General features: G+C 47.2%; 1 protein-coding gene across 1 annotated transcript; it reads left to right on the top strand.

Moving 5' to 3' along the window:
- Positions 1-1360: 1360 nt before the first annotated feature.
- URM1 (ubiquitin related modifier 1) lies at positions 1361-18600 on the top strand. Its single transcript, XM_075111873.1, has 5 exons — positions 1361-1470; positions 4197-4267; positions 16492-16573; positions 17579-17627; positions 18352-18600. Exons 1-5 carry the CDS (start codon positions 1436-1438, stop codon positions 18418-18420), a joined length of 306 nt encoding a protein of 101 aa, XP_074967974.1. The 5' UTR covers positions 1361-1435; the 3' UTR covers positions 18421-18600.
- The last annotated feature ends 18 nt before the right edge of the window (positions 18601-18618 follow it).

The following is an 18618-nucleotide window of genomic DNA, read 5'->3' as shown; positions in this document are numbered from 1 at the left end:
TAAAAGATTTCTGGAAGCAAGAAGAACATCTGATGTAAAACCATAACTGCAAACACTGATCTGGAGACCAGATTACCAGATCCTCTGTATACAGACTGCTTCACTCATTTATGAAGTGTATAGAAGTCAGGTTTTTATCCACAGCTTCTTCTCTCAGCCAGTTTCCCATACAGTCGGTTCGACATCCTGGGGCGTATCTCTGAGGTGCCCAAAAGCCTCAGGATTTAGAGATTTTTAAAATCGAGCTGGAATTTTTGGATGAAGACCATGGTCAACAGCTTCATGTCTCTGCCATCATGTAGCCCCGGCAGCGTTCATCTGCACTGGGGACCGGCCTTTCCTGGGGCCCAGCCTGGAGAATGATCTCCTCTGAGAACAAAAGGCCATTACAAACACCACCACCTTCTGCTCTAGGGGTTAGGCATACTCTGACCCCCGTTAGCATAAACGAAGAGCAATCTGTCTGTGTAAATTTATGCCCCTTACACATAATGCAGCATGTATACGTGTATTACATTTCTATGTGCGTGTGTGCGCACGTACATGTTTTTTAAATCCAAACCCTCCACTGAGCGGAGGGAGGGTTAAGGGGCTGCAGTTTTTCTGCCAGCACTGCCCAGCACAGCTCCATGTTGTGGGGGAGAAGAGACTGCGCCGTTGCACAGCCCAGCTGTCACTGCCACGGCCGCATCCTGCCCGCGCGCTCACGCTTGTCCCTCTGGGGATGAGAGGAAAGAACAAACAGGCGACAGATGTGAGCCGCGTTGTTTTAACGCAGTGCTGGAAGGTGCCTGGTGCCGCGGGGACATGATGTGCTCACTGGGAGAGGCTGCCCCGAGCAGAAGGGGATGCTGAACCGCCGCCTTTTCCAACGCACAGAAGCACATCTTCCGTGGCTGTGGTCGTGGTCATTAGTCTCTCCCGGCCTGGCCGTTCCCGCAACCCCACTAAAAATTCAAATTAACTGCGAGGTTAATCTGGCTTCACTGCTGGGCAACGCCAGCTGTGGCTCCAAGCCTTTGCACAGCTGAAGCGTTCTCAACATGTGAAAAAGGGCTCTGTGTGTAGCAAGATGTGAACTTTAATGCAGAAATAAGTATTTTTAAAATAACGTGGCCTGGCGGTAAAAGCCCAGCACACACTTCTGCAGGAAGGGGCCTCCCCTCCAGCCACCCTGAGGAGAGCCTGCGGCCGGCCCTCGGGCCCCGGCACCGAGGAAGCTCTGCTGAGGGCTCTCCCCGGGCCGGACCCCGGCTGTCCGGAGGCGCGGGGCCGCGGCCGGTCCCGGGGACCGAGCAGGGCGCGGCCGCCAGGTCCGGGGCCACCCCTCCGTCCCGCCGTTGCCGGGCAACGCGGCGCGGCCGGAAACCAGGATGGCACTTCCGGCGCCGGGCCGCTGGCGCCTCCTCCTCTCTCCCGCCCGGCCGCCGCCAAGATGGCGGCGCCCGTCTCGCTGCAGGTGGAATTCGGGTGAGCGCGGGCGGCGGGGCTTGGGGGCCGCAGCGGGGACCGGGGACCCGGGCGGAGGAGTAGGGCCGGGCTGGGCCCCTCAGTGAGGCGGAGCGGCTGTTGCGTGGGGCCCGGGGGGCCGTTACGAGCTCGTCTGGGCCCGGGGCCGTTGCCGTCGCGGGGCCGTGGGCCGGGGCGGCGGGCGCGGCCGCCCCCGGGGAGCTGGGCCGGGGTGTCGGTGTCAGGAACTCCTGGAGGGGCCGGCGGCCTCCCGCGGCCCTGACCTCCTGGGTACCGCCGTGCCGGGGCCCGGCCGCCTCCGCCCTGCCCTGCTCGGCCCCTACGCGCCGGGGCGGCGGCCCAGCCTCCCTCGTGTCTCTGCGCGTTGTGCAAGTCCTTTCCTTCCTCCCAGTCTTTTTTTTTTTTTAATTATTAAAATTATTTATAAAAACTTTCCACTCGTTTTTCGGCTTTTTTCCTCTCTCCATATGTATATGGCTGTCTTTTTATGTGTGTGTCTGCACGCTCACTTTGCTTTGCTTTTCATTTATTTCAGTTTGCCGTCAAATAGCCAGGTTCTCGCTCTGTTGCGTTTTGGTTTTCATTGCTGTAGGATCTGTGTTGCTAATGTTCTGGTGATGGGAAGTTAAAGGGTTTGCAGTGTAAGCCTTTGCATATCAGTGGAAATACTTGTGTTATTTTGTTAAAGCCTCCATTTAGTAGAAGCTAAAAGGCTACTATTTATTTGCTTTTTCCCACCCTTTCATGAACACAGAAATGCCATAACCCTTTAAGTACCCTTCTCCTTAAGAATCCTTTCCTCAGTCTTTCCCACTTCCAGCTGCAGTAACTCTCCTAATTTTCCCAGAAGAGTGAGATGCATTTTTGCTTCCCTTGGAAATGCATAAATGAGCTCTCTATGTACAAATCACAGCTGAGTTCCCCACAGCTAGCGCATTACAGAAGGACCTTATCTTGCAATCTACATTTCCCGCTGTAACAAAGCGTGACCTTGTTTTCATTACATAAAAAAATGTTTTTCATATAATTGCTGTGACTTGTTCTCTCGCATGAATCTCGGCTCATGTTAATAATCGCTGCTTCAATTTTCAGATAACTATTTTCTGTGAGCTGGTGGAAGAACACCAACAGAGTGCTCTTTACGAGAGTTGCTGCATATAAGTAATGCTGCCGAGGGCATAACAAGGCTTCTGTTGTGCTCTTCCATTGCAGAGCCAAGAAAACCTAGCGTGGCATTTTTAGATATTGAATTTAAAGGAACTTAGTAATGTCTGGATGTATCTTTGTTGATACTTAGGTGGGGATTATTTATTTTAAATACTCCTCTTTATTGCGTTGATTTCCAAGGGGTGTGAGGCACCAATAAGTTTCCAGAAAGTAAATTTATAAGAAAAGTTTTCTGAAGTAATCCATGTTTAAGTTGGAAGAACATTTTACCGCAATTATATGCCCTTTGAAAATGGGTTCATCATTTTTCTACCTCAGTTGAGTATCAAGCGCATTGATTTTATAAGAGTTTCCTAACTGTTAAAACTTTGGCCATCCTGTTTGGTCTAGACTCAAGAGCTCACACTATCTGCTTGTGTGTCCTGTATCTTAAAGTAGCATTCGTATTTATTATCCATGTCCCTACTCATATGATAAAGTTTTATGATCTTCTAAGACTGAGTTTGGCCTGTGGCCTGACAACATCAGGAAAACTGATTTATGCTTGTAAAGCTCAAGATTTTCATAATTGTTCCTTTTCCAGAAAAGGAATATAGGTGAGGAGCTTGCTGAGGCTTGTAAGTTGCAGTTACAAAAGTTAAATATTTTTTCTAAGAGCCTGAGGAGATTGGGTACCTGGACCCAATTTAAATCCCATTTTTTTAGGTGTGAGGACCAGCTCCTGTACTTGCCAGCCCCTGCATGTTTTATTCACGCTTGATCTTGTGCTTGCAGAGCCTGTCACTTAAGTTATCTGAAGCTAGTCTCCCAGTATGTTCTGAATATAAGAAAAGAGGTATTAATCAGGTTGTTCAGTAGAGGAAGATTGTGTATTTATTAATTTATTTTTACTTTAACTTATCATCGTCACTTGTTCTGCTTGCTTCTCCCAGTCAAGTCCCTCCTGAGAGGGAATGCTTTGTAATAAGTAGATCAAGAAGGGGTTGCCAGGACTCAAGGACTGCTGGCTCTGCAGCTGACTTGCTGTGTAACCTCCAGTGAGTCATTTCCTCTCTCCGTTCACAAGTGGAAACTGGAGGAATATTTATTCCAGAAGGATGCTACGATTTTTCACGTTTTATGAAATGCCTTGAGACTTCTGGCTAAAAGGTGTTAGGGACGAGCGATGTTGGATGTAGTGTGGTGGCTGTAATACTGTTTGAACTGAAGCGATGCCGATAGCTAAAGGGAGAGGAAAGGCATTAGGCTAGACGCTGCTTGGCGGTTTGTAAGCGCATTGGGAGGGGAGCTGTCTTCCTGTTCTGTTGGGATGATGCCTGGCACCGTGGGGTTCTGGCCTGTGATGGAGCCTCCTGTATGTGTTGGCAATGGGAGATGGCAACTTCCCCTATGAACTTGCGGCTTGCAAGAGGAGGAAAAAAGACAAAGAGAATCCTGTGCTAAATATACTCTGTGTCATTTGTTTTCTCTGTTGTGGCATCTATGTAAATTGCCTCTTTTGTACTGTCTTCCTTTTGACAATAAAGCAAAATCTCAGTGGTTCATTGTTTTTATTTCAGAGGTGGTGCAGAACTCTTGTTCGATGGTGTCAAAAAGCATCAGGTGACTTTGCCCTGTCAGCCAGAGCCTTGTGAGTATCAGAACCTGTTGGATAACTTGAAAGAATGACAAAAAATGAAACAAAGCTGGTTTGTACAGCAGTTTCATTAGTTGGCAACAAGAATCAATGTATCTTAAAAAGCACGTTCAGACGTGCTGTGGATCGGATAGCTTGGCAGTGGTTAGTCCTCAGAGTAAATACCAAGCAAAAACAGTCTGAGCATCTTTCCTGTTCTCTAAGCACTTGTGAATTGAGTCCGTCCTTAAGACTTTTGCCGCCCTCCTCATGGAGAGACAACAGCCCCGAATGTTTCCGTCAAGTCTGCATTTGTCTTGCTTGATACTTTAAACCATTAATTACCTCCTCTCTCCCTTGTTTTAACTTGTCTCTTCAGAGGTTTCCAAGAGGCATATAGATACATGTGTGCCGATGTATGTGGTGTATAGATATGTGGATGTGTGTATAGCAGAGTAACATAAATTATTTTATCTACTCATTTGACTTTCAAGTATATGTAATCGTTTTATATTAGCTATGCAGTTGAAAATGGCAAAGCTGATGCTCGAATGTGATGCTGGACATCCTGCCTGTAGCCTTCCCTACAATAAAAAATAGGATGCTGTTAAGCTAAAGACTTGAGCATCCCAGTGATAAACAGTCATAATCTCTGGTTTGTGATTTGGAATATCAATACGGAGGAGTGCTGTACTAAATAACTCTTCCGTTTCTCCTTACGTGTGCGCATACTTCAGTTGCAACGTAATTTTACCGCAGGTATGTTTTGAATTCTTCTAGCTAGATAGCAATGCTGTATGCTGTTTGAGAGTGGGATTATAAAGCAAAATAATACAAAGCATCGGGGAATGTTAACAACTAATATCTCATGAATGGTTAATACCATAATCTATGAGCTGTGAACGTTCAGGCCTGAAATCTTCTTGCCGTGCCTGGAAGTAATTAGAGATTGGTAGAAGTGCTTTTGATGCTTGGACATAAGTACGTGTAATTCAAATCTAATAGGAGCACCGGAATAGTGTGTTATCTTGTGGTTAAGGCCAGGGACTAGGGATCCAGAAACATGACCTGATGCTGATTTGCTTTGTGAGTTTAGTCATGCTGCTTAACTTTCCCCTGTTGCTAATGAAGTAGTAGTGATACTTTCATGTGTCACAAGAGAGTTCAGCATTAAATTCCAGCACTGTTAAAGCACTTAAGATCGTTAAATGGAAGATAGTAAGGAAATGCCAAAACACTCATTTAGTCAGTTTATAAACGTGGGGACTAGAGCATAATTTCCTTCAGTGTTCTGTACATTTAAAATACCCACTGACACCCACTGCATTGGTGGTGTTCAAACCATGATCAGATGTTCAAGAAGGGGGCGTTATTACATGAGATGTTTATCTCTGCCAGGGGAAGGAGGGGATTCATATCAAAGAATGATTCTTCTAGCCCGATGGTTGTCAGCGGTGCAGTTGTATGTGGCCTAATCCATTCCCACTTGAAGTTGCTGGGAAGACTTCTGTAGACTTCACTAGGAGCTGGATTTATCCTAAAGGATAAATCTTTCCCTGAAGATCTGGCTCAGTCTCAGAGTTCAAACTCACGATCTCCAGTGTTTCATTCCAGATTCATCTAACCCATTATTGCTCCCAGCTTTTCACACTGACATGTTTTTCAGATGCTGCTATCCCTGTAACAAGAGCAGTGGAATGGTCAGCGTGCCCACTTGCTGGCCCCCCTGGTTTGCAGCCTGCTCTTTTCATGGGCACTGAGTGACAGGGAGGTTTCAGTTTGGGGGTAGGTTGTGGATTGCAGCGGCTGAGGAGCAGACACTGAATTGTGAGGCTTTTGCTATAGTGACATTTACACCCAGCAGAGGGATGGTATAGGCAGAGGTGCGGTTAATGTCTGACAGTAAGGGATCGCTGGAGACACCGCTTGTAATATTTTTGGATGAGAATTTTGTTGCAAAAGTGAGGAATCAGTAGAAATGGATCAGAGGCATGTGAATAAGAAATTTGGTAAATTCTTGTAATTTTATATTATTCCTAATCCCTTGTTTTTTCCCCATTCACATTAAGAAAGTATAATTAACCTATCTCTGGGTAAATAAAGATCTATGTAGTATGTTCCTTGCTACTTTTTTGCAGCCAGAATTACAATTATTAGAGAAATAAAACAGCTCAGTTCTGCTCAGTGCATCCTGTTGCTTACCTTACCCCGTATGTCCATGGCCCAATACTCTGAGGAAAGATCTGTAGTATGAACGCTGCCTGAAGACCTACACTTCTAACCCCATTTTAACTGATTTCATTAGCCTTCAAGCTTATTTTTGGCCATTTTGGCCTCTCTTACCCACTCTTCCTTTCTTTCTAGGTTATTTTTGTCTTTGTCCTCCTTTCTGTGGAGCAGCTGCTTCTCTCTGGGACATTGGGTCCAGCTATATTTTAATTGTTTAGGCATTTTTATATATATCCTAGAGGTGAGGGGAGGTGGAAAGTTAAATGAAGAAATACCTACAAATATTTATGTGACTAAAACAAGCTGTGCTCCATAGTTGCCAAGGGGAGTGTTCTTTGAATGATAATATCATTTGAACACATTTTGATGTGATCATTTCCTTTTTCCTGGTAACAGGCACTAGGTGGAAAGTAGGTGGGTTCCAGATCCAGTTAACTTTTTCAAGAAGATTTGATTCTGTCCTTTTCTGATGCCTGGAGATGGGCTCCTGGAGGGATTAGGAAAGGCAGGAGGAAGGAAGCTGCAAGTGGGACAAGAGCAAGCCACGAGGGGTACAGCTGTGTGGCAGGACCTATTTTTATTATCCAAGGGGCTTTTTGTATCCCAATGTCAGTAAAATAGCAGTTCTTTATTTCCAAAGTGGAGCTGTCTTAGACTGCATGTTGAAGTTGTTGCCAAGTAGGGACTTAAAAAGGTGTGATATATCTGTATAGACAGGCAGATTTACATAAGCCACAACTTTGTGCAGGACCCTGTAATCTTTTGGAGTTGTTGTGGAAAGAAGAGCTCAAGTTAAACAAGAATCTTGTCCCAGATTACTGGCAATTTTGATGATCTCATTGATAATGCTGTTGGAGGATCTAAAGGCATTAATGCCCTGTTGGCTTATTCTGCATAAAAACAGTGTGTGTGGGAGAAGGCAGCTGGGGGAATAACGATATTTGTCACATGGAGAGAGGATTAAATTGGCAGGGAAATCAACTTTATTTTCAAGCATCTAAGAGGCTATTAGAGACAATGGAGCATAAAAGAGAGAAACCCTAAATTAAAAACTGAAAATGTATTTGGCAGCCTCCTCCTGAAACAAGCCACAGTAATTTAACCAAGTGCTTCAGTAATCAAATAGATCATTGTATGACTGCTCTGCAAGTGATGCCGGTGCTCCTTCCTCCATCTCGCTGGGACTCACAGTGGTGGATTTGTCTGTGGCCATGCGAATTGCGTGGATGCTGTTGGAAGGGTAGGAAGTCACTGGCATTGTTTAACCCTTGTAGTCATTTCAGGTTTAGCTCAGCAGTGTCATGCTGATGAAGAGTGTTTCCAAAACTCCTCTGCTGTGCTCTCTACTGGATATTGTATCCGGAGGTTGGGGCTGTCTGTAAAGTCTCTGGCAATTTTGCTGCAGGCTGCTCAGCTGCAGGTCCTGGCCTTCAAATTCTAACTTCTCCTGTGGTTTCAGTGATGGGACTTGTGTTTTTGGAGCAGCAGTGACCAGTTTCAGCAGTGATCGCTTGGACCTTCTGGGGTAATCAAAAATTCACTGTGTTTTGGCACTTACAAGTCTGGAAGGATAAATTTTTAATCACACTGTTTTGGTAATTGTTTGTGGTTTCCCTTTACTAAAACCCCAGGGAAAAAGCCTGTTGCTAATCAGATTTTTTTTTTTAGCAGGTAAATTAAAATAATCCGCCAAGTGCTGCTTATGTTAAATCCCCGTAGAGAAGAGCATGGTCTGTTCCTCAAGAGCTTTGCTTTCCAGGGGCCTTGTTCTGCACAGCATAGAGGACTGCTGGGGAGTTGGGAGCATTCATCTTCTCAGAAAAGAGCCTGGGGATCTCAGGAGATCAGGCCTGTGTTACAAGCAGAGTGGCTTAAAAAAATACAACGTGGCATGTGTTCAGAGTTGACTGGGGTGCTATGCCAAAACAACGTGTAGAATCAAGAGTGGCAGTTGGCATTGGTTGTCTGTAAATGCCCGGTGCTATTGCTAGATAGTACATAGTGGTTAAGTTATTAATATTCCAGAATGCTTTTATTGCTCTGTTTATTATTCCTAACATTTTAAAACTTGATTTAAAGGAGGAAAATATATCTGGTAGTGCAGAGACTTATTAGAAGAATGATAAAAAATCCCCATAGCTCTGTGGAGTTTTGTGCAGTCAAATCTTTTTAACCACACTGTGTGGTACTCGCAGGTCTCAAAGGACTTTGAGGTTATTCCCCTGCTTGTGCATCTCTCTCAGACAGGTAATTATATATTTGCTGGCAAGGAAAGGGGACTCAGTGGGTTACCCAGGGTGGGATCTCAGGCTGGACTAGCTCAGCCCTGGATCCTGGCTGCTCTCTCCAGCAGTCGGTGTGAGCAGCTGCATTTGCAGTGCCGGGAGCCTGGTGTGATGCTGCGGGGCTGCCACGGTCAAGCGGTCCCTGCCGCGTTTGCAGCTCTGGTGCAGGGCTCAGTGCAGCGGCTGTGTGCGCAGCTTCAGGTCGCTGTCCTAGCGAGGCCTCGTGTCGCTCCTGTGCAAGGAATGAGTCCTTCAGAGGGAATGGGGAAACAAACACGTGCCCTCACAGGAGCAGTCCCAGCACTCTCCCAGGAGGCCGTGGAGCTGCATTACTGGATCATCTCATCCCAAATCAGTTGTGGAAGGAGCTTCCCATGCACCAAGAAACCAGCTCTTGTGTGTGACCAAATCCCTGGGATAACAAAGCCTGGCGGTTCCACCCTCCTTCCCAGCCGCTGTATTGCAGTGCGGACACCTAGCAGGATAACCTTTCTGTGCCAGCCCCCCCTCCCTGCTCTCTCTTTTCTCTTGGTGGGATTTGCTGTGCTGACAGCACTGTTCAGAGGGTGGCAGCGGAGCAGGGCTGGGGAGGAGGATCCGGGCCCTTTAAACCGCTTAGCATGCGGTTCACACGGCTCTGGGCCAGCTGTTCCTTTCTCCTCCTGCCCTCACTCGCAGGAGTTGTTTGCTGAGCTCAGAGCTCCTGTGCAAAATTGCTTTTCAAAAGAGCCACTTTCTGCTTAATTAAACAATGAGCCGCCGTCCCTCTGCACATCTGTAAAGCTCCCTCTGCAGCCCCTTTATCCCACAAACTGCTCCATTCTTACCTCCATTCACTTGTAAATCTTACCCCCCCTCTCCTCCACCCTGATCATCTCACTGGCCCTTTCTTTTCCCCTTTCAAGTAAGACTGAGGGGCTTGGAGTATCTGTGGGGGTGGCTGGGTTGTGTGGACAGGAATCGGTTTAATGGTGCTTGCCGTATATGAAAGTCTAATAATAGCAAAGGAGATCTGAGCCTGAAAGTGAGAGGCGAGGACTGGACTCTGCACAATTTCTGTATTTAGAGAAGTAAAATCATGGCTGTTCCTGAGCTGAGCTGAGACTCATCTGACTCATCCAGCAGCCAGAGGGGACACCAGCCACCAGCCAGGCTGGGAGGGGGGCAAGGAGTTGACTTCAAGGCGCTTTCTGATCCAGCTGGCAGTGCCAGGGGGAGCCCAGCCCAGGGGATTCCCTCGGCCAGGCTGGCTGCATGCAGGGCAGTGCCAGGCTGCCGGGGAATCCCTCTGCACGCTGGCAGGAGCAACCACCTTCCTCTCTGGTCTGGGGTCTCACATCAGCTCCTGGTAGTCTCTTGTAATAATGATAAGGTTCCTTTTTATCCCTCAGTGTGTGTGCACACACAAAACCCAGAAGCTAGGAAAATAGGAGAGAGGGGAAATTTCAGTTTGATGGGTTTTGGCTAAGCTTTATGTCCGCAGTTAGTAGTGCATTCTCTGAATTGTCTTTCTGAGCAGCTTAAAAAAATTAACCAGCAACATTCAAGGTTAAGCAGGATAAATGAATGGAAAAGTGATGAGGTGGGATATCTCCTTTATCACTGGGAAGGACAGATTATAGCCAGGGTGACGCAATATCATCTAGCATTGATTGATGGGGAGGGATAAAGAAATGGGAGTTCAGTGCATAAGCAGAAGATTCCTGGCTGCAAAACTATTAGACCATGGTACAGTTTCCTCGGGGTTTGGTAGCTGGTCTACATTGGTCAAGCATCTTAAAATTGGAGCGGGCAAGGCTTGGGGTGGTCTTTTGTTGATAATAATTTTGCACAGGCAGAGGGATAAAATCACAGGACCTGTTAACAAGATGTTATTTTTAATGTCTGTGATTCCCAATGTGGCACTTCACTGCCGGTGTGATAGTCTTTGAGGCTCTCTTGATTCCTTCCTTTGACAATTCTGAACAAGAGTTGTTCAGAATAGTGCTGCTCTGGACCAGCACTAGTGATCTGTGATCCTAATTAAAAGAGACAGTTTGGTGCACTGGCATTTATTTGGGAGCCTGAAGTGACAATAGCGTTGGGTGTTACGGGATTAGATGCTCTGACTTTGGAAATGAGTAGGGATTAGGTTTACCCTGAGGATCAGCTCAGAGCTGCTTTTTTTGTCACGGGAGCTGATGGATCTGGAGGCTTGCTGCTGGCTAGTGAGTGGGATTGGAGATCCCTTGAACTTGTGTTCTAACAGGGAGTGGAAGATCCCAAGCAGCTCATCTCCAGTTCACGAGTGTTGTGATTAAAATCTCAGGGCTGAGAACTCCTGGGTGATGGCTGGGATCTGAGTCTTCCCTGGTAACGGGAGGGCTATGAAAAGCCCCTGTGATCCCTTCCCATTGTGGGGACCCAAGGAAATCAAGAAAGGTGTTGCTCTTCTAGCTGAGAAGTGAGAAAAAGATGTCATAATGGAATTAAAAATTACAGAAGCCAAGACCTTGATGATCATTTGTAGCAGACAAGAACAGAAGAGACCAACGACTGGGATTCTCTTGTGTCTGGCTGTAGTTACCCCCTAATTTTTTCCCTAGTACTTAAATCACTGCCCACTCCAGCACGTGGCAGGATTGGCTTGTGTGCTTGTCAGAGAAAATGGATTTTGCTCTTGCTGCGAAATTTTGCCTTGCTGCTCGCCCTGCGTAGTACTGAACCCATTTGCCTGTGACTCCATTTATATCAGCTATTCCAGGTCTTCTGCTGCGGTTTATGGCACACCATCGTCTGCTTCAGCGAATGATTTGCATATCAGATGGGAGGCTGAAGGACCCCTTAGGTCAGGTTTTGTAACAAGCTCCTTTAGAGAGCAGATTCCTGGAGGGCTGTCAGATTGAAAAGCAGAGAGAAGGCATTCACCTGGAGGGGCAGCAGGTATCGGGACCTGGTCTACTTTAAAAACAAACTGCTTAAGTGGGAAAAGGGAGATACAAATTGTCTTTCCATACATTTCCATGCAGGCAGGGGGAATAATGGCAGAGGAGCGGCAGGGAAGGGGCTTTGTCATGGTTACAGGCCGGTGGCTGAGAATGTGGGTGGAGCGGCGCTCGTCCAGAGTTAGTGACCTCAGCAAATTGGAGCTCAGCCATGGTCAGTATGATAAATGATCTTATTCTGGGTCAAAGAAATGGTACCCCACAGGGAGGTATCCGCAAGGCGGCCCGGGAAAGCGCAGTGCTCTTGCGGCACTGACCCCTTAGTGACCAGTGCTGCATATATCTTATTTATTACAGACCAGAAGGGAATTTTCCATGGTTTGGCCTTTGTAGGGTTCCCCTATTTCCCCAAAACAAGCTCCCAGTTCTGCAGCCGAGGCAAGAATATGGGTGTAATTACACCCTCTGGGTGCCCTTCGAGGCACTGTCTGCTTTGTGCAGGCTTGTATGTAGATTTTAAGGCCGGGGACAGGGAGGCGTCTGGTCATTGTGCGCATGTGTGTGTGTGTATCTGCCAGCAACCTGTGCAGCTCCCTGGGAGCCAAGAGCCGCGTGTCTGTGTCAACTGGTGTTACGGTTGAGCAAAATCCTTCTACATTTCTGCACATTTATCAGTTTGGTGAGATCCTTCTAGCGCAACACCCAGCTTGGTGTTTCTTACTTGAGGCACCTGGTTTCTCGCTGCACACAGCAAGTGCCCCTTTTGCTGAGTTATCGCTGATGAATCTGTCAGGCCTGGGAGGTTTTATTGAGCTGGGAAAGATCTATGGATTTCAGCCCTGGTTTTGAGGGTGCAAATGAACCTGGGCTCTTGTTCCAGGCAGTGTTAAATGGAGTCCTAGATGCATTTCTCTTGCAGAGGAAGCTCAGCAGATTCCTCATCAAGAAGCAGTTGGGGTAATGCAGAAGATCAGGCCTTGGAGGATACACAAGAGGGCCGAGCGACTGTGCAGTTCTGTCTGCCACAACCAGGAGTGTTTATGATGCAGCTGGGCTGAAAATGAGACGACACTGTTGGGTTTTTGTATGCACGCTCGCTGCAGTTTTTGCATCCTGTCCGCTTGCGTGACAAGCCAATGACTTTGTGTCACTGCAAGCACACGTTTCGTTTTCCTGAGCTGTGTGTTTCGCTGGGTGATTTGTTTTATGCATGTATTGTGGATTTGAGCTCCCATCTGTGCACTTGAACTAAGCAGTTTTCTCAAACGTTTGTCGGTTTTTCTTTTTTTTTAATTAACTTTAGATTATTTTTCCTGAGAATTTGGAGAGGTTTGATGTACTGTTAGCACAGGCAACAGAAGCTGTCTCTGTATACAAATGAGACAGGGATTTCCTACCATGTGCTTCAGTCCCTCCTTTGCAGTTTGAGAATATTTTGGCTTCCTCGGCTGGTTCGCTCTGGCTTCTCTGCTGATGCTGTCGATGGTGAGGACAGTTAACGACAATTAGAGTGGAATTTTTGGTGTGAACATTTGTTTGCTGTGAATGAAATGGAGTAGGCTACCGAAAGGATTTCCTTGAGACTGTGCAGCAATCATAAAAATATATCATTACTGGGATGAACTGGACTTGGTGGTGGTGTGGAAGTGAAATGCTGTATTGTCTCAGCTCTCACCTGAACCTCACTCCAGTGGGCCAAAATGCACAGTTGCTTTTGCAGCCAAATGGCAGCGCATGCAATACAACCGTGCTCCTGCAAAGAGCAAATGCCTCTGTTCTGTGACGGGGGCCAGCTTGAGAACCAACATGAATGTAAAACTGCTGTGCTGTAGTGATGGTTTAACTTGTCAGCGGATGTGGTGCCTGACCAGGGTGAGATTTTTTTCCCTCCTTATATGTCAGTGGTAGAGGACCTGCTGTTTGCATAGCAAATCCTCAGCCCAGGGAGCTGGAAACCTGTTAGACCCGTAACATAGTATCAGAAGGAAAATGTCTTAGGAACGCTATGTATGTCAACAGTACGAGATAAGCGGTTGTGCTATAATTTACCTCTTATTATTTCCGTCATGGTAACATACAGAGTCCTGAGCTGTTGGTCAAGACTGCTATCTGGGGCACTGAGCTGCAAGATGGCTTCTCCCCAGACCACTTGCAATGGAAGTAATCTTGTTCTTTTTCAGTATCTTACTTGTGAGAGATGGTTTTGGTGTGGCTCTGGTCATTTTTCATCCTTTATGATTGATTTGTTCTAGTAATATTGGTGTACAGAATGTAGAGACCTGAAGGTGGGGGGAAAAATTCGATGCTGAAAAAGCAGCCGAAAGTATTATGTGTTAAGGTTGGCTGCAGAGAAGGGGTCTTAATTTTTGTTGCCGTTCGGAGCGGGGAAGCTCCAGGCATGCACAGGGGTATCGGGGGTTTTTTCCTACTGTGTAAATTCTTCAGTGTGTGTGTGTACGTGACTTCTGGGGAGGAGTAAATGAATGTAGGCTCAGGTGGGGCTGAAAATAAGATTTATTATGGAAGGAGTAGGGGTAAGGGAGACTTCCAGCTCAGCCTCAAATAAATCAGTCCTCTCGCCCCTTCGTCCAGGCTGCTTCTAGGTGGCTGTCTTTTATCCAGCTGGTGCAGCGTGTTTCTGTTTAAATGATCTCTCCTGAAAGGTCCCAGAGGAAAGGGCTGCTTATTCCATGCAAGGAGAATGTTATATGGCACAGCTCATTGTTGTGTGCCCTGCCGCAAGTGCATAAATATGAAACAGCTCGCGGACGTTGCTGCGGTGGGGCTGGTGTCCCCTTTGCACCCCCCTCCTTCTCCTGAAGGCTCCTCTCCATCTTTCTTCCTCTCTGGCTTTCATTTCTTGGTGATGGAGAGCAGGAGCCATTTGGGTGTGAGATCCTGAGGGCTTTACGTTGCAGCAGCATTTTTCAGGGGAAGACGAGTTAACTCTTGTTCTGGCAGCTGACTGACCAGCGTGGTATATATATACCTTCTGAGCGGCGCTCACCGTCCCCGGCACACGTTGCTAGGAAAGTGGCAGAAAATGGTCTATGTTGTGCTCTTAACTATGTATAATTAAAAGGGAGTTGTGGGTCAGCCCCCCCAGGCAGGTGATCCAGCTCACTGGGTGGTTTTAAGGCACAAAGCAGCTCTTTTTGCCCTCATCAGAGCAATCCAGTGCTTGGAGGCTGCAGTACCTGTCATGCTCTGGGCAGCCCCATGGTGGGACTGGAGTGCGGGGGGCAGGCTGTCATCCAGAGGCACTGATGCCCTGGGAAACCGGGGGGAAACAGAGGGAATCTCAGAGCATCCCCCTCCCCCTTTCCGTTGGAAGAGAGGCCCCCATCTGCTGCAGATGGACTTGTCCCCATCGCCTACTTGATGTGCACCTGCCTACGCCAGGGCTGTTCATCCTTGCTGTGAGAGAAGCGATGGGGGTAACATTATTCCGAAGAATCCCAGCTCTGCCTTGGGTAGCATCCGTGATCCCATAAAATCCTGGGGTAAGGCAGGGACTAAGTCAAGCTGCTACAAGTGCATTTATTTTTGCTGGTCGTGAAGCAAACACATGGGGAATCGTACGCAGAGTTTGACTTTTAGCTTGGAGAGGTGTGTGCGGAAAGGTTCCCTGTGGCTACAGCAAGGTTACAACATGTGAGAGAGATGATCTGGGATGGTGGGATGGGTTTCCACGTCTTGCAAGCAGGGCTCCAGCCCTCACTGGTGGATTTGTGCCTTTGAAAAGCTTCCTCATGCCTCAAAAACAAACAAAACTCTTTCGGGGCTTTCAAAAAGGGCTGTTTAAAGGAGCCCTGGGAGAATAACTGATTGTGGATTCAGAATGATGAAGTGGTTTGTGGAACGGTGAAATATAGAGGCAAATGCAGGAGAACTCCACGTTGCAATTTGTCAGCTTCTCTAAACCCTGTAACGGATTATTCCCCCCCTCTGTCGCTTCTCACCTCTCCAATAGGAAATTAACTGATGCTATCACTAAAGAAATTGTTTTTGCCTCACAAAGTAAAATTGATACTATAAAAACCCGCCAGCAGTGTCTCCTCCTCCTTTTACATGAAGACAAATCCTTCCTGTCACCTACTGAAATGGAAAGATAAAGGCTGAGCTTTAATAAAGAAGCTATAAGCACAAAGTGTAGAGGGAGGGAGCAGGCATGGCATGGGGAACACTCCACGACAGCAGGTGTGATGTCGAGGGATATTGCAGGTGTCCAAAATGCAGCTACTGTGGCTGGTGCCTGCGTGCATGTTTAATGCATGGTTATGTCACGTTTGTGCCCCAGAACTCATGTCTCCAAGCGTTTGTGCTGATTTTGGTACCGATAGTGTCTATGTTCACTCCTTTGACATTCTTAGGCTTGCTTGTTTGGACTTTTTAAATCTAATTAATCACACAGAGTTAATTGTCAATTTGTTAGGTGATAACAAAACGCATTGGACATGGGACTTGTTAAAGAAATCTGAACGTTGGCAGTCTCCTGCTGGCTTGGCACTTCAGCATGAACTGCGTTCATTCTTTGCGGGATGCATTTTCTGCGGGAAACCTCTTCTGCCAAACCGTGGGGTTTGGGGCAGAGCCCTGAGCTCCCTTGTGGCAGGGCTGCCTGTTAGATGCTGGTAAGGGACAATCCTGTCAGGTGGTTCCTTTGACCGGAGGTTTGCGGCTATCCCCGTCCATCCTGCATGTTCCTCATCTACTCTTTTGTGGATGAACAATCACTTTGTTCTGGCATCAGCTAGGAGCCGTCAGCTAGTTTGTAAACTGCTGTCCTTTCTCCTTTCAGGGGATATCAGAAACCTGCTAAAATGGATCAAACAGAATCTGTTGAAAGAGCGACCAGAATTATTTATGCAAGGGGAATCTGTGTAAGTACAGCTATTACGAATCCTCCTTGTGTTTCTTTCCTGATCCCCACAGTTTGGGATATGTTTTTCCTGTTCATTCTGAGAAGCAAGTTAATGACCATGAAAATATGGGGTTTGCTAAAGTGATAACGGGAGGTGTCCCACGCTACACCTCACACTGTTCCACAGAAAGCATCTTTTATGGCCCTCACCCCCACCCTTTAAACCTTAAATGTGAATCAGGGCCACATATACTTTCTCTCTGTTGTCACCTGGAGCACCATAGCACATGTATCCTCAATTCCAGGAGTTTTAGCAGGTCTGTCCATTCCCCGCTGACATCATTGGGACTGAAGCAGTCACTCGGAGAAATGCCAACAAATATTTCTTCTGGGAAATGTATTTTTATTGTCAAAATGGGGCCAACCTTGTGGAGGGGAAAAAAAAAGCCAAGAGAAATGGAGCAGAGTGAGCTGTGCAACCCATCCCTGACTGCGGGGTGGCGCTGGGGGTGTTTAACATTCGTCATGGATCTTTGTGAGCTGAAGCGTGTGCCAGGTCCCCTGGTAACAGGAGAGACAATTGCAGGACACTGAAGATCAAAGAGGGGGAATCCCTTTGCCTGTAATCAGGGGCTCGGAGTGGATCCCGGGTATTTACTGCCTTTGGTAAGGGCACCAGAATAGCTTTCCCTACCTTTACATCGAGCTCTCTGCGCTCGACTGTAGTGCGTGGGTTTTAATTACCTGGCTTTTCTACATCTTACGGAAATGTAGTCATCTCAGAGCATCCTCAGGAATGGTGCATTTTGATTCAAATGAGCTCTGGGATTGCTCCTGCCTCCCCTTTATTTGATCTAGAAAGGGCACAGACTGTACCTGTTTCCACCTCCGTGCTAGGATTCCTTTTTCTCTTTCACTTTAGAGGCAGTCAGCTTGTGATCTGTGCTGTAACATCCCTTGTTCTTAACTATTTGTGAAGCTTTTTAGCAGCCCTGTATCCTAATTATTTCTCTCTGTTCTGCAGGAGGCCAGGAATTTTGGTGCTCATCAACGACGCAGACTGGGAACTAATGGTCTGTACTCCTTCAGTTTGACTTTCTTTGTTGAAAATATTGCTCTGTCTGTTCTGTGGTTGCTCTCAGAGAAGCTATTTCTGATTCTTGCCCCAAGCAAAGCGTCTCATATTTGAGCGGGAAGGGGCAGGCTGGGATCTCTTTCCCTGTATTGTACTGTGGCTGTTCAGAAGCCTGGAGCCTTTCTCTAACCTGCTGAGTCTCATCAGCCAGCCAGTGTCTGAAGAGAGATCGCCCGTATTCCCTGTCCTCCAGCACCAGGCTCCGCGCCTCTGGCTGCCAGCAGGTCTCCCGCACGCATCGGGTAACAACTTAGTGGGTACCAGGCAGCCGCGCAGCCCCAGGCAGACCCCCTTCGCTAGAATAACATGGTGCTGTTGCAGGTGAAGGCAGCCCTGGGGAGATTTCTGCCCAAAACAGGCAACTGGTATCATCCCTTTTCAGCCCACTGTTGTGCTCAGACAACAAACAGCCCCTAACTATTTTCCTGCCTCAGGCAACCACCTGTTCTGTCAAAACCCTGGTCCAGAAAGTGGTGTGGGATAATGAACATCAGCTCCTTGTCTGATCTCTCACCTTTGCTTCCGTTAGGGTGAAAACATCAGTCTATCCCCTTCTGCTCTCCCTAACACCATCTTTTTGATGAGCTGTTTTCTCTTTGCAGCTAGTATTTGTAAATGACATTTAAACCATTTTTTCTTTTTTTTTTTTTCTTGGCGTGCAGGGTGAGCTGGATTATAAACTCCAGGACCAGGATAATGTGCTTTTCATCTCGACATTGCACGGCGGGTGAACTCCTGGAAAAACAAGAGGATGTAAATCCAAATCCCTGGGCAAAAAACCCAAAAACCTAAACCCACCCAAACCTCTCTTGAACTGCCAGCGCCCGGTCTCTGCATCTTCCCACCGTATTCACTTGTTACTAGACATCCAAATAAAGCCCCGCCAGCACGCGGCCTGCTGTCCACCACAACAGCATCCATCTTTTGCT

This window comes from Phalacrocorax aristotelis, chromosome 17 (genome assembly GCF_949628215.1).
Source record: "Phalacrocorax aristotelis chromosome 17, bGulAri2.1, whole genome shotgun sequence".
NCBI classification, from domain to species: domain Eukaryota; kingdom Metazoa; phylum Chordata; class Aves; order Suliformes; family Phalacrocoracidae; genus Phalacrocorax; species Phalacrocorax aristotelis.
This window is presented reverse-complemented; position numbering and strand designations above follow the sequence as displayed.

Coding starts and splice junctions, on each gene's coding strand:
- URM1 (XM_075111873.1), top strand. CDS start 1,436: ATGGCGGCGCCCGTCTCGCTGCAGGTGGAATTCGG. Junction 4,268..16,491: donor GCCCTGTCAGCCAGAGCCTT/GTGAGTATCAGA, acceptor TTCTCCTTTCAG/GGGATATCAGAAACCTGCTA. Junction 16,574..17,578: donor TTTATGCAAGGGGAATCTGT/GTAAGTACAGCT, acceptor TCTGTTCTGCAG/GAGGCCAGGAATTTTGGTGC.